Genomic DNA, 13,329 nt, shown 5'->3' on the forward strand with positions numbered 1-13,329 from the left:
TAACTTCTGATCAACTCATGACAATTACAGGCTTAGGTTAACAACTGTTGTTAGCCACAACCACTTCCAGTTTAAGCACCGCCCATTCGGAGCACAGATACAGACAGTGATGTACTCACTCATCCCTGCTAAAAACTACAGTTACATCAACTATAATATTCTGGACATCATGTTTTATATTTATATGTTTTTTTCAGATTATGAAGAGGAATCTAAATAACGTGAAGAGAATGACGTCTCATCCCATCTATCAGTATTGTAAGTGCCCACTCTGGAGCCCATGGTCACCAGCATACATTCTAAATTGAGTGATTTTGGTTTATTTCATCTCATCTGACTCTCCTGCTTTATCATTATAATGCATTATAATATATTCTATATATTGTGTGTGTGTGTGTGTCAGACATGACGGGAGCTCAGGACGGCAGTGTGAGAATGTTTGAATGGAACAGACCTCAGCAGCTCATTTGCTTCAGACAAGCAGGCAACGCAAGAGTCACCCGGCTCTATTTCAACTCCCAGGGCAATAAGGTACACACACACACACACACACACATACACACACACACACACACACTGCAGCGTCTGTGTTTTGTCTATCTGGTGTGATTGTTCCGATTGCTCTGTGCTCTTCTTGCAGTGTGGGGTTGCTGACGGAGAAGGCTTCCTCAGTCTCTGGCAGGTCAATCAGACGTCCTCCAACCCCAAACCCTACCTGGTGAGGTCACTTCCTGCTTCCCTCACCTCTTTAATCACCACCCAAGCACCCAAATACACATCTTTAGACAACAAAAGACGAAAACATAATATCAGAGGTGGCAAAAGTACACATATTCTTTCCTCTATTAGAAGTACAGACACTTGCAAATACTGATTCAACGTCTTTACTGTACAGGCTCTGAAATGTGTCAGAGTAAAAAGTTTCCCTCCAAAGACATTTCTACCGTCCATTTCTGTGCATTAATATATCACATTAATATAATTCAAAGACTATAAAACTTAAAGGTAGAATCAGTAGGATTTGTCAAGCTGTTCCTGAACGCACCACAAAGATAGTTGATTGTTGAGTCTCATTCCCAGGACGTCTCATAGACACATGCTGGGTTGTTAAAGCGTCCTGAGCAGCAACAAAGTGAGAAAGTAAGAAAATCCAGGCAGAGGGCTGCAGGGTGTCTGCAGTGAGACACTAACACGCCTTCTCTCCCCGTTCCCTCTCTGTCTGATTCTGTCTTCTGATGTCTTTCACCTTGTTTTATCTTGCTAAGCCTGCTGCGTGTGATGTGCACTGATAGGTGGAAATTAGTCTTGTGATGTTGGGAAGGCTGGCGTGACATGAGGCAAAATAAAGATAATCCATAATTCCCCTCAAATACATCAAACTAAAGTAACGAGTCTGTTTCAGAGCTATAAGGAGGAGAAAGTACAGATACTTTTGTCCAAACGTTGGGAGAAAAGTCAGAAGTTGTCAGAAGAATAAATACTCATGAATACTCAGGCACAGACACCTGAAAAATCTACTATTTCTATTTCTCTGCAAGATATGTTACATTGAAATGAAATGTGTGTTTCCTGCTGACAGAGCTGGCAGTGTCACACTAAGACCTGCGGTGATTTCGCCTTCATCACGTCCTCCAGCCTCATCGCCACCGCCGGACAGTCCAATGATAACAGGTCGGTGTCTGCACTGACAAACAGCTCTGCCTCTCTGGTATTAACCCACTAACATCACCCTTGTTTCACCTCTCCCGCAGAAATGTTTGCCTTTGGGATACTCTGATTTCACCTAGCAATACCATGGTCCATGGTAAGAAATCATAGATGTCGTTGAATAATCCTCTTTTAATGAGTTTCCCCTCTACATCTTTTGCGATCTAATTCGGCATTTCTTCCCTCCCACTCATTCAGCGTTCCCCTGCCATGAGAACGGGGCCACTGTGCTGCAGTACGCTCCCAAACAGCAGCTGCTGATCACCGGAGGCAGAAAGGGCTTTGTGTGCGTGTTCGACATCCGCCAGAGGCAGCTGCTCCATACTTTCCAGGCCCATGACTCAGCCATCAAGGCCCTCGCACTGGATGCCTTCGAGGACTTCTTCGTCACCGGCTCTGCAGAGGGCAACATGAAGGTGACGCATACTCAAACCTGCCAAAACACATCAAAACCTAACAGTCGCATTTTGAGTTTGTACTGAGGTTGTATGTCTTATTCTTTATAAAATCAGAGGGAAAGAGGAGACAAAGTCAAGTCAGAGTCAAACACCCAGTCTGCACATGTACTGCTCATAATGCTGTCAGGCAGCAAATGTAACTTAAAGAAGATGGAGTTATCAGTGGCGGTTAAAGCTGCAATACGACATTCACTCTCCTAGATATTGCACCAGAGCAGCAGCATCTCAGACCAAAACACACACACACACACACACACACACACACAGGACGGAGGGGGGTGGAAGCAGCCACACAGACACACAGGAGAAGGTCTTTATATCCATAAAATGCAGCTGGTGACAACAGATATTGTATGAGTCACTCATAATAACTTATAAACCAATGCAAAGTAATGTATTTAAGTAAAAGAAAAAAGGGATCTGCCAAAATAATCTAAATTCCTCAATTTTCTTTCATCTGTGGAAATTTGAAAAAAAGGTTTTAGAGGAGAGTTGTCGTCTGTTTTCCCCTAAAAATACAAAAAATCTTTTTCTTTCATGTGTAAAACCAAGTGGAATAAAAAAAAATAAAAATTAAAACATTCAGGAGAAATTTTGCTCGGTTTCACACATGAAAACCACAGATGGGATGAAGAAGCTTTGAAAAATGATCCTGGCAAAATCTCAAGTCATAAACACAGGAGAGAAAATAATTCCGCCAGAGTTTACAAATGGATCGCCAGAAAGAAAAGTCCTCACTTGCCCCTCAGGGCTTCTGTAAATGTACATTTTAAGCATTATTCCATTATTTCTGTGCATTTGCTGCTGGTGATAGAATCAGTGAAGTGACAGCAGAGTGACACTTCTGAGGTGTCTGTTCTCAGCAGCCTTGGTATCACTACTGTGCTCTGGTCCTCTTCTGTCTTTCCTTCTCGACTGCCTATGCTTTCATTGGCTGCTTTATATCTTTAGGGCGTCTTCAAGGCATCATCTAGCTCTTGACGAGCGCTCAGATCACATCTTTGAAAAGTTCTCTTCTAGTTCAAGCACCACCCAAACAATGATTTGTCTCTGATCTGGGGGCTTTAGTTGGCAAACTCCAAAAACTGTCAGCGAGTGGAAAATCAGGGCTACAATCATCGAGTCTGAACTCGACATCAGAGACGTTTTCAATCAAAATGCCACAACTGTGCCACCTGAGTGCTGCACATTATACCATGCTGGTTCTGGTGAGACATTTGTCAGCTTGATTATCGACTGTTAAAAAATTAAATGTGAGCTGTTAGATAAAGAACAGAAACAGACGTGTTTTGTGCAAAATCATTTTTTACACCACTGAGAAAGTGACACCTCTTTCAAACTGAATTTGACAGTCGCAGCAGCAGGCTGTACACCACGGAAGAAGAGATCAGTAGGCTTGTGTGAAAAAAGAAACTTAACACCTATTCCATCCTCTCTGTGCTTTCTCTACTTCAAGGTGTGGAAGTTAGCCGGCCACGGCCTCATGCACTCTTTTAGCACCGAACACGCCAAGCAGTCCATCTTCCGCAACATCGGTGCCGGCGTCATGCAGGTGGAGACGCGTCCCGGCAACCGCATCTTCACCTGCGGAGCAGACGGCACCCTGAAGATGAGGGTCCTCCCCGACCGCTACAACATCCCCAGCAGCTTGGTCGACATCCTGTAACACCTACTTCCACTTCTGAGGGTCCAAAGAGGAAAGAGACAGAAAGAAAAAACACATACAGCTTGTAACACTCGCTAGGCATTAATAGTGTAAGTGAAGGGGAGGAGTTAGTCAAAAGATCACCATGCTTTTGGCCTCTTCCACAGCGTGCAGTGTTCATGGGTTTACACTTCATGTAAATCATATCCAGAATGAGAAATGGAGCTGCAAATATTTTTTTTCCCAAAGGCTGAAAGCAAAAGTTACAAGCAAAAGGTATCATACTTGATTTTAAAGCTAGATTTATTGTAATTTTATTGAAGAATCTCTACTCTTAGAGTGTGTCCATAGGGAAGCTATGCATGTCCTGTTCTCGTTACGCGGTGCAATCACAGGTCTATTGATAGTGCTCTGTAAAAGTGCTCAAGCAAAAATTTTAAAAGTGTGTAACTGTCGTCATTTTGTGCCCACAGCTGAAAATCTCTTAGCATCTACTGTAACCAGCACTGTGGTTTGTTATTAAGTCAGTGGTTTCCAGTGTGAATCAAGTTGTTGGAATCTGCATTTTGTTTCAATGGTTTTGCCCCCCTGCCTTTTTGCCCGGCTTTTCTCAGCCCTTATGGAAGAGTTGATGGTGCATTGCTCCTGTAGTGACCCCGACCCCCCCCACTTCCTCTTTCACTGGCTGCCCGCCACTCACTCCGGCCTCTCCCAGTTTGGGCGCGGCCCGGCCCGACCCGGTTCGGCCCTCGAGTGTGTGTCCACTCTGCTGTGTCTGCCATCTGTACGCCTGCCCGCCCACCTGCCCTCAAATGCCTGTTTGTGTGGCAGACTCACTGCTAGAACATTCCTGTTTGGAAGATGATGTGTTTTATTCCTGTGACTGTGATTTCAATGTTTCCACTCGTCTGGTCCGAACCCGAGCGCCCACCAACCCAGAGCAGAAACACAAAGGTTCACTTCTGGTTTTGCACAATATAGTCTTGAATTTGTCTTTTTTTAATTTTATTATTTAAATTATTTATATGTTTGTGTTTGTTTCGGTTGTCCATTCCTTTTTAAAACTATATTTAACTTATTGCCTTTTATTTTAGGAATGTAAGGGGTTCTACTGTATCTGACTGGGAGATGTGCAACACAGTCTACTGTATGTAAGTGTGCGTTATCTCGCTAGTTGTTTTTACCGTTTCACCCATAAGGAATAGATATTTGCACTCAAATTCTGGAGACACTAAAAGTTTATTTCAAATAAATAGGTTATTGAAGAAGAAACTGTTATATACAAATGAATGTCTGGCTTTATTTGGCCTAGTAGTAAAACGTTTGAAATAGTTTTAATATATAAATTATATAAATATAAATATATATATATGAAATACCACAACAGCTTGTACAAACATTAAAGCATTTCTTTATTTTTGGTTTGTATCATACCAGCTGGATTAGTTGTAACTTTTGTTAAGTGTATGTATGGTATTTATTAAAGAGATTTGTGTTTCTCTCCCTCTTTCTGCCCACTATGTGTACTGTATGTATCTTAAGTGTTTTACCGATGGTCCTACTGGTGTCTGGTGTGTATGTGCGTGTGCATGTAATAATGCAAAAGAAGCCAATATCATGGGTAGACGCTTACTAGGGCACTTGAGCCTGGAGGTGTGTGAGAGAACAGGTCATGGTCAGAGTTTTACCTTTGTAAAGTGAATAAATTCTTTTTATTTCATCAGGGTGATTTGCCGCTGTTGTTTTCTTTTTAGAGGAATGAGGGGACCATGCTGCTTCAGGACAGCGGCGGGCGGACTGTCTGTATGTACAGAATAACAGGAGGGATAAACATGTACATCCATATAAAAATACATCGAAGATAACCGGCATGCAAATACGCTACATTACATCACAACAGCCACAGAAGTTGAGTTATAAGTTCAAATTTGTACAAATTATGAATCAATTGATACAAAATGATGACAAGTTTTCACACAGTTAGTAACTCACTTTACAAATAAGATATATATGGAAGCCCTGAAGAGCAAGTGAGGATTTTATTTTATTTTTTTATTTCTGGGGATCCCTCCAGGTGTGATCTAAATTTTATTTCCCTTCTGTGTTTACGACTCGAGAACTGGTAGGAAAAAACGTTGGCCACGATAATTATTAAGACCCTTACGTTTTTTGGAAAAAAATGTTTTCCCTGAAATAAATACAAAAAATTGAATGTGTAAAACGGTGAAAAATGTTTTCAAGAGATGGAAGTACATTTAAGGAGCTGACAAAGATTATACTGGCTAAACAGTTTTTCCTTGACCAATTCACTAATTCATAAACACAGGAGAGAAAACAATTTAGAAAGAAAATGTTCTCTTGACCTCAGGGCTTCTGTTCATAAAATAGTTTTTTTTTTTTTAAAAGAAACTTTTTATTTTTGACAATATCACAAAAATTATTTAGCCAAAACTGACTCTCTTCAGTGAAACGGTGACTCATAACAAGCAATCACATGGTTAGAATGTTGTGGTTCTTAAAATGTTCAATGTCAAGGACCTCTAATCTATCAAATTAAAGCATTGTCCCCCATTTGATTTATCCCAGGGATAAAACATTTGCTTTTAGATGCTTTTTTATGTGAAACCCATGACCAAAACTCATTATCATTGTGTGTTTTTTTGCTTTTCCTTTCCATTGCGAAACAGGAAGAGGCTTTGTTTTTCCCGGTCACTCTCCCCAGGTAACTATGTAAGAACTGTGGAACCTCACAATGCAAATCAATCAAACCCCACTGAAGCGAAGACGGTGAACAGAGTGCTGTATAAAGGCAGATTGGGATTCTAACGGTTGCGTTTTGCTTTGGACAGTTGTCAGGCTGCGAGCAGGAGCCATGTTGCTAACAGTGCGTTCAGACCAAATGGGAAGAAAATATTGACCTCATGTTACACGCGCAAATGTGATTGCAGGATTATTCATTTTTATTTGCGTTCCTCGCACGTCACACAGCTGGGTGCATTTCAGCGTCTGCAGCTGCATCTGGATGACTGCAGCTTCCAGCGTTACCTGAGGCTGACCGGTGCCCGCTTCTCAGCTGCGGAGCGCCGGTCCATCCGTCTCCAGTGAGTGGCAGGTTCTTAATAGGTGTGTTAAAATCTATTACTAGTAACTGTGACCAGCAAGTATACAGAGACTGAGGCCAGACGACAAGCAAACAACTTTTGAAATGCTTGTTTCCTGAATGATTCGGGTTAATCAGGGCTTCGCTGTGCTAAGACATATTTCCATGACTTACCAGGTGGACCAACTTCCTCACTTCCTTTCCTCCACACCAGCTCGTTTTCTTGTCTTGTCTTGGTACCAGTAGATGTGTTCTCGTACTGCTCTCACTGTCTGCAAACAGCCACAACTAGTGACTATCATCCTCTCCTACATTGCTGATCATGAATCAGGACATCAGCAAAGCCATGATGTCAGTGTGAGTGTCGACGCCGACAGGCTTTCACGACACGGCGCCATGCAACATCATTGCTTGAATTCATTATTTTAAACTCACGCAAATGTTGCGAAGACTGCATGTTCGCGTCATTCACATCACCCGGGGCAAATGAAAACGAATTCCAGTCTTCATTGACATTCTGTGTGAGATCTAGACACACGAACGATTCGAATGATGGACTGAACGCTTCATAACTTTGCAACAAGCACAAGAAGGGGGGGAGTAGAAAAGTTGTCAGAGTCTTTCTTTAAGTAATACAGTAACAGAAAGGTAGATTCTTTTGGTCAGGGGTTTCATGCACTTCCTGTAAATAAAAATAAAAGCAAGAGTTTTTATCAAATGGGGACCCTAGAATAAAATCTTTTAACTCTGTTCGATGGTCTAATTTGTGTCAGTTTAGGGGTCCTTGACTGCTCACAGGATGATGAAGTTGAGATTGACATGTACCAACGTCCAAAGCCGGAGTGAACAGTTCTCACTATATAACAGTCATGTCTGTCACGTTCAGACTGATTGTCACTCGTCGGAGATGAAGTGAACCACGTGGAGCTTGACGTAGCCGTGGTCCCACACGTACAGGTGTCTGTCCTTCGGGCTGTAGGAGAGCATTGCCAGCACTCCCCCTGGAGACCTCAGGTCAAAGGTCACATTGACCGGCTTTCCCTTCAGCAGGTCGAAAGCGAAGGTGACTCTGGTGTCTTTGGTGTCGGTGACATACAGGACGCCACAAGCGATGAAGGCGTTGCCGGCCTTGGTGCGGGGGTAGGTGGTGTTCACGTAGGATGTGACGGAGAAGGTCTTCTGGTCCAGCTGGGCCACCGTGATGGTCTCGTCCAAACTGGAGGCAAAGATCAGCCACAAGCCGTTCTCATCTGCTGCCAGTTTGAAGTAGGTCTTGGAATTGTGGAGCAGGTAGGCGAGGCTGTGGTGCAGAGCGTTGTCTATAGTGAGAGTGTGGAGCCTCTTGGTTTCAAAGTCAAATCTGCGAACAAAGAAAGCATCAAGTAGTTAAACGCACTGTGTAATTTCTGCCACTTGGGGCCTCTGGACTTGGATGGCTGGACCAATGGGGGGTAAAGTCCTGGTGAGGTGTCAACATTACACTGTCGACTTACCTGCCGATGCTGGAAGTTCCAGCGATGTGATAATAGAAGGAGCCGTTGTGAACAGTGTGTCCGCAGCCCTGGTAGAACTTTCTCACATCCACAACGTCGCTGCTGCTGTTCTGGAAGGAGGCAATGCTCTTGTACTCCTTCACCACGCGACCTGGACAAGAACAAGCAAAATGTTCGCCGATAAAAGATCATCCTGAGATCCTGCAGTTTAACCGGCCTCCCTTGCTTTGAAACACAAAGCCTTGACATTCGGTCGAGATTAATATCTTTGCTGTTCTCTATGACCAACCCACCAGAAAAGTGCTCTGCCACCCATATCCTCTCGTCGTTCAGCCGAGCAGTGTCTTTCATCCACGTTCCGAACGTGCTCTCCATCTTTGCCACATTCCTGGGGTTGATCAGAGACTTAATGATGCACTCTGGGGGAGAAAGAGATAATGAAAAGCTGAGATGCTTTACACACAGAAAATATCGTACATGAACTGTAGACACACTTCTCTGAAAACTCACCACTCTTCTTTGCAGGCTTGTCATGTAGTTTCAAAGCCTCCTTTACAGGCGAGGTTTCATCATTTGGGATTGCATGTAGCAGTCCTGTTAGAGACACAGGTATTCAGTGTGTCTGACACAAAACAACCTCACCACACGGTTCATGTCGTAGCTGTTCTGGAGCTTTCCATCACAGTACGTGATCTTCTGTTAAGATAAATATCTTTTAAAATGTTGCTACCTGAACACTTGGATGTGAAGTCCTTTAAAGCACAGCATGAGATTTCTGCTATCAGGTGTCATTCAATCAAGACAATAACAGAAGACGTAGATCGATGACGTGAAGTAACATGGGTTCATGGGAGTTGTTGTCTGCATTGTAAAGCAACCATCAATGTGGACGAGGTCGTGTGTTAAGCTTTAATAAAATATGTTTAGATGCGTTCACTGACCTCCTTCCTCACTTCTTCTCTGATTGGGATATGATGCCACTGACAGGTGAACAAATGAAACTTTTCACAGACTGCTCTGAGTTTGAACACTGTTGGAATAGTTTAAATAGACAACTCAAGAAGAGAAAACATGGGTCTAGTTGTCAGACATGATACATATCATATGTTTAAGTCTTCAGACAAAAACAGAAATCTACAACTCCATGACAGAGCAAACCATCTGCTGAGGAAGATCATGTCATGTGATCGAAAGCTTCAGAATCAAGTCAAGATTGAACTTTCTCTCTCAACTGCAGTATATGCAGTATTTTTGATATGGGTCATAAAGTCCTCTCACCAAGGGTCTGTGCCGCCTGAAGGTTGGCTCTGTGATGCCTTGTTCTGGGAGGCCCCTGAGGGCCCGGAGGCCCAGGAGGGCCCATGGGCCCAGGAGGTCCTGGAGGACCAGGAGGACCTGTACAAAGAAAAAAGGACAACATATTAACTCTCTCAATAAAACGTAGATGCATTCTGATCAGATCTGATGTCCCACACTTGGGCATTGTTCTAGGAATCGTTTGAAAAAGGTCCTGTATGCTCATTTTTGGGTTCATAGTTTGATTTTGTGTGTCTACTAGAAAATGTTCACATGCCTAACAACCAGCTAACACATTACATCCTCACACTGTCCCACACCTCGTCTCACCCTCTGTCAGAATGATTCCTTTTTTAGTTCCTGTCTCCTCAATGCCCTCCTCCAAAAGAGCTCAGTTTGCTCTGATTGGTCAGCTGTCACAGGCCTGAGCAAGCCACTCATCATGTTTCATGTTTTTGCAACCACACCTGTGTGAGGGCCGTGACTGTACAGCTGTGACATCACAACCTTACGTAAGTCCTTCAAGTTCGTTTAAAGGCGCAATTTCTGATGAAAGATACAGTTTCCTGAACTTTAATTCATCCACAGTATCTAGAGACCTGCTTTATAATTAAACATTAACACATGGAAACTCACTCTCTCTACAATTCGGGACCTTTTAGTTCAGAGTATGAAGCTCTACTTGCCCTCGACAATGACATCATTGGACGGTTGTGCCATCTCTCCAGGTGGACCGGGCTCTCCCCTCTCTCCTTTTTCACCTGGCTCTCCATTGTCACCTGGCAGCCCTGTGGAGGACATTATGCAAAACAGCTCTAGGATTGCATTCATAAACGCAATTCACTTTCCCCTATTGTTAATACCATGAATTATTCCATTGACTTGCTCGGGTGAATCATGCCCTCCTCTGTAGGGGAGAACAGAGCCAAGTGGGAGAAAATTTCCGGATCATTTAGCCGAAGCCCGAAACCGCAGAGCAGAATAATATTATCTGCAAATATGAGAGAAGGGCAGCTGTTTCAGCCCCTTCAGTCATTTATGAATCACAGGAAGAACCCACTGTGAATAAAATCTGACATCGTTATGACACATGGATGGATCAGGACACTGGGTGTGTTTGTGTGGCTGCGTCGTTGCGTGTGTGTGTGTTGTTGTGTCGGTGTGTTTCGGTAATTTAACCCCAGGTTACACTCAACCCTTTGACTGTCACATTGTGCCAGTGGTTCTCCACTAAAATGGCCATCAGTGCCTGAGGTAATAATACAAATGAATGGTGAGTTAAACCAAAATAGAGCCTCACCATGCCCTCACCTTTTTTTCCTCTTTTCCCATCAGCCCCAGGCAGTCCATTCAGTCCTGGGCTGCCATCAGTCCCATTGTAGCCGGGAAGACCGTCCGCACCAGGCAAACCTGCAGTACAGTCACACAAAAAATCTTCACCATGGGCTGAGTGGAAAATACATTCAGCAAAGATATGGGTCAGTACACCACAAAGGAGGCATCCAGTGTGGCCAGATTTTAAATTTGGATGAAGGAATTCAGAGTTCACTTACCAGGCGGTCCTGGAGGTCCTGGAACACAAGGTTCAAAGATGTTAGATAATAGAACAGCGATATATTGGACGTGAGTTGGTAGTTTAAAATATAAAAGACATACCGGCTATGCAGACTCCCTTGGTGCTGTTGCAAATGTCGATCAATAATTTGATCTGAAGGGAAAATATGAACACGATTACAGCACTGCGATCCATTAAATTACAGCAGAATAGTGACAGCGAGGTTTATAGGGAACAAATCTAAACGCAGATGGAGTCATTATTCTACAGCCATCACATTGTGCAATCCACATTTTACTTCATAATCAAAGAGAAAAAACTTGTCAAAGTTAAGTTCAATTAACTACTTCTAGGAAAATATATTTAACATGAGAAGAAACATGATAGTTTTGTAGCCGGTCAATCTAATTTACCTTCTTTAAACACTGTTAGGAGGGTTTATGAAACATCATGCATTGCATTCACCTTTTTTGTAACATTCAAGTAAAATGTACAATATCTATCTCTGCATTGTTGTGGAGTAGAACTGGAGATTACATAATGATGGAAGAGTTGCCTTCTGTCTGTGTTGTGCTCAGGTTCTTCCTGATTACTTAATCTCCTGACATTTAAACAGAAGATTAGACTATCTGACTCGTCTAAGCGTAAGTAAACAATAACCGACCAGTATTTCTCGCGCTGACTAAAGAGGTTGGCAAAGTTTAATCAGTTAATTAGTAGACTAGTTGTGCAAATCCCTTGTCGCGTTCCTGCTGCAGACGGCTTTACCAAACACATTTGCAGTTAATCAAATGACCACAAACTGGACATGACATCTTCAGTCACACGCCACAGGACCACCGACCGGTTCAACACATGATACAGACTGTGAACTTTTGAAATCTGTCTCCTCTCATTTGTTCCACCAGCAGCTCTCATCTCACCGGGACCATGGAGTAAGTCATCATCATCATCATGTCATCCTGCACGTGTGCCTTGTGGTAACTGTGTCGGTGCTTGTGCTTCGTCCCGTGCTTCATCTTCTTCTCCGTCTCCTCTCCCACCTCCTGGCTGACCTCCTGCTGGTCGACCTCCTGTCCCTCCTCATGATGAAGCTCCTGCTGCAGCTCCTTCTCCAGCTCTTCGCTTCTCTTATTCCTGGAGTACTGGTACTGGGGCCGGCCCGCCTGCAGCCCCGCCGCTCCTCTTGGGACCTCCTGGAGGAACTCCACCACCGAGCTCTCCTCCACCTCCGTCAGCCTCACCTCTGTCTGCTCCAGCCTGGCACGTTGCTGATTATGCTGGACCATGAGCACCAGAAGGCCCACCGAGTTCATCAGTGCCACAAGGCACGTCCCGTACAGCACCATCCGCTGAGGGAGAGTCATGCTGGGGGTCGGGATCCACATGGTTACCACTTCACCTCCTCTTTTCTGAGGGTCGCCCACCAGCCTCATTCACAGGGGAGAACAATCCCAGCACAGCAGTGAAAAAAGAACACAAGTCAAAGGTGGACAGAGGAAGTCCAGTCAAGTTTTATGACCTTGTGGCCCAAGACCCTACCACCAAAAATCAAATAAAATCAACAAAAGCCAAATTAATCCAACAGGAGGGAAGATCCTGATTCGAGGTCCTGTCGAGATAGTTTGAAAGCTCCAAGTGGACTCCAGTCAGCTTCAGTGCCTGAGCTCCACCAGGGTGGTCTATCTGAGGGCAGACTGGTAAATACAGTGCTCGCTGTGTTGTTCGCCAAGTGGAGAAGGGGCTGTGTTTGTGTGTGTGTGTGTGTGTACGTGCCCATGAAGACCAGTAATGTAGGAGTGGGCATTACACAATCTTCTGGGCCTGTCTGGGAAGAAACCCCCGCCTGTTCAGTCACCTGATTTATATTCAGCACGACCCATTCTACTGCACCGCCGTGGGCAGACTGACATCACACACACACACACACACACACACACACACACACACACACACAGGGACATGCACATATGAATGATGTCCACACAAAAGCACTCACATAACAAATAAGTGCGTGCATTACACCAGACAAACTGGCTGGTCACTGGTGTTTACATATTTGTGCACATTACTGT

The 13,329-nt window shown here is 43.9% G+C and overlaps 2 protein-coding genes across 8 annotated transcripts in view; one reads left to right on the forward strand and one right to left on the reverse strand.

Moving 5' to 3' along the window:
* Nucleotides 1-5,530, forward strand: part of dmxl2 (Dmx-like 2) — a 50,326-nt gene extending 44,796 nt beyond the window's left edge. For all 7 annotated transcript variants that reach the window (XM_030413217.1, XM_030413221.1, XM_030413222.1 and 4 more), the window contains 7 exons: nt 198-258; nt 404-531; nt 641-718; nt 1,580-1,671; nt 1,752-1,804; nt 1,906-2,123; nt 3,622-5,530. In XM_030413217.1, coding sequence (XP_030269077.1) covers nt 198-258; nt 404-531; nt 641-718; nt 1,580-1,671; nt 1,752-1,804; nt 1,906-2,123; nt 3,622-3,831 — 840 coding nt within the window. In that variant the 3' untranslated portion in view covers nt 3,832-5,530. The remainder of the gene's footprint in view (nt 1-197; nt 259-403; nt 532-640; nt 719-1,579; nt 1,672-1,751; nt 1,805-1,905; nt 2,124-3,621) is intronic.
* On the reverse strand, nt 5,202-13,068 carry gldn (gliomedin). Its single transcript, XM_030413225.1, has 10 exons — nt 12,178-13,068; nt 11,356-11,407; nt 11,253-11,270; nt 11,011-11,109; nt 10,386-10,487; nt 9,682-9,798; nt 8,914-8,997; nt 8,697-8,822; nt 8,404-8,554; nt 5,202-8,270 (listed from the first exon to the last, which is right to left on the reverse strand). The coding sequence occupies exons 1-10, from the start codon at nt 12,688-12,690 to the stop codon at nt 7,805-7,807; spliced, it is 1,728 nt and encodes a 575-aa protein (XP_030269085.1). The 5' UTR covers nt 12,691-13,068; the 3' UTR covers nt 5,202-7,804.
* Between the last annotated feature and the right edge of the window lie 261 nt (nt 13,069-13,329).

This window comes from Sparus aurata, chromosome 4 (assembly GCF_900880675.1).
Source record: "Sparus aurata chromosome 4, fSpaAur1.1, whole genome shotgun sequence".
Lineage (NCBI taxonomy): Eukaryota > Metazoa > Chordata > Actinopteri > Spariformes > Sparidae > Sparus > Sparus aurata.

Bases quoted from the DNA above. Each gene is read 5' to 3' on its own strand.
- gldn (XM_030413225.1), bottom strand. From the start codon at position 12,690: ATGAGGCTGGTGGGCGACCCTCAGAAAAGAGGAGGTGAAGTGGTAACC. The intron at 11,408-12,177 runs GTGAGATGAGAG...TTTTCCCTTCAG, and splicing joins TGACTTACTCCATGGTCCCG to ATCAAATTATTGATCGACAT. The intron at 8,998-9,681 runs GTGAGAGGACTT...TGTCTCTAACAG, and splicing joins TCAGGCGGCACAGACCCTTG to GACTGCTACATGCAATCCCA.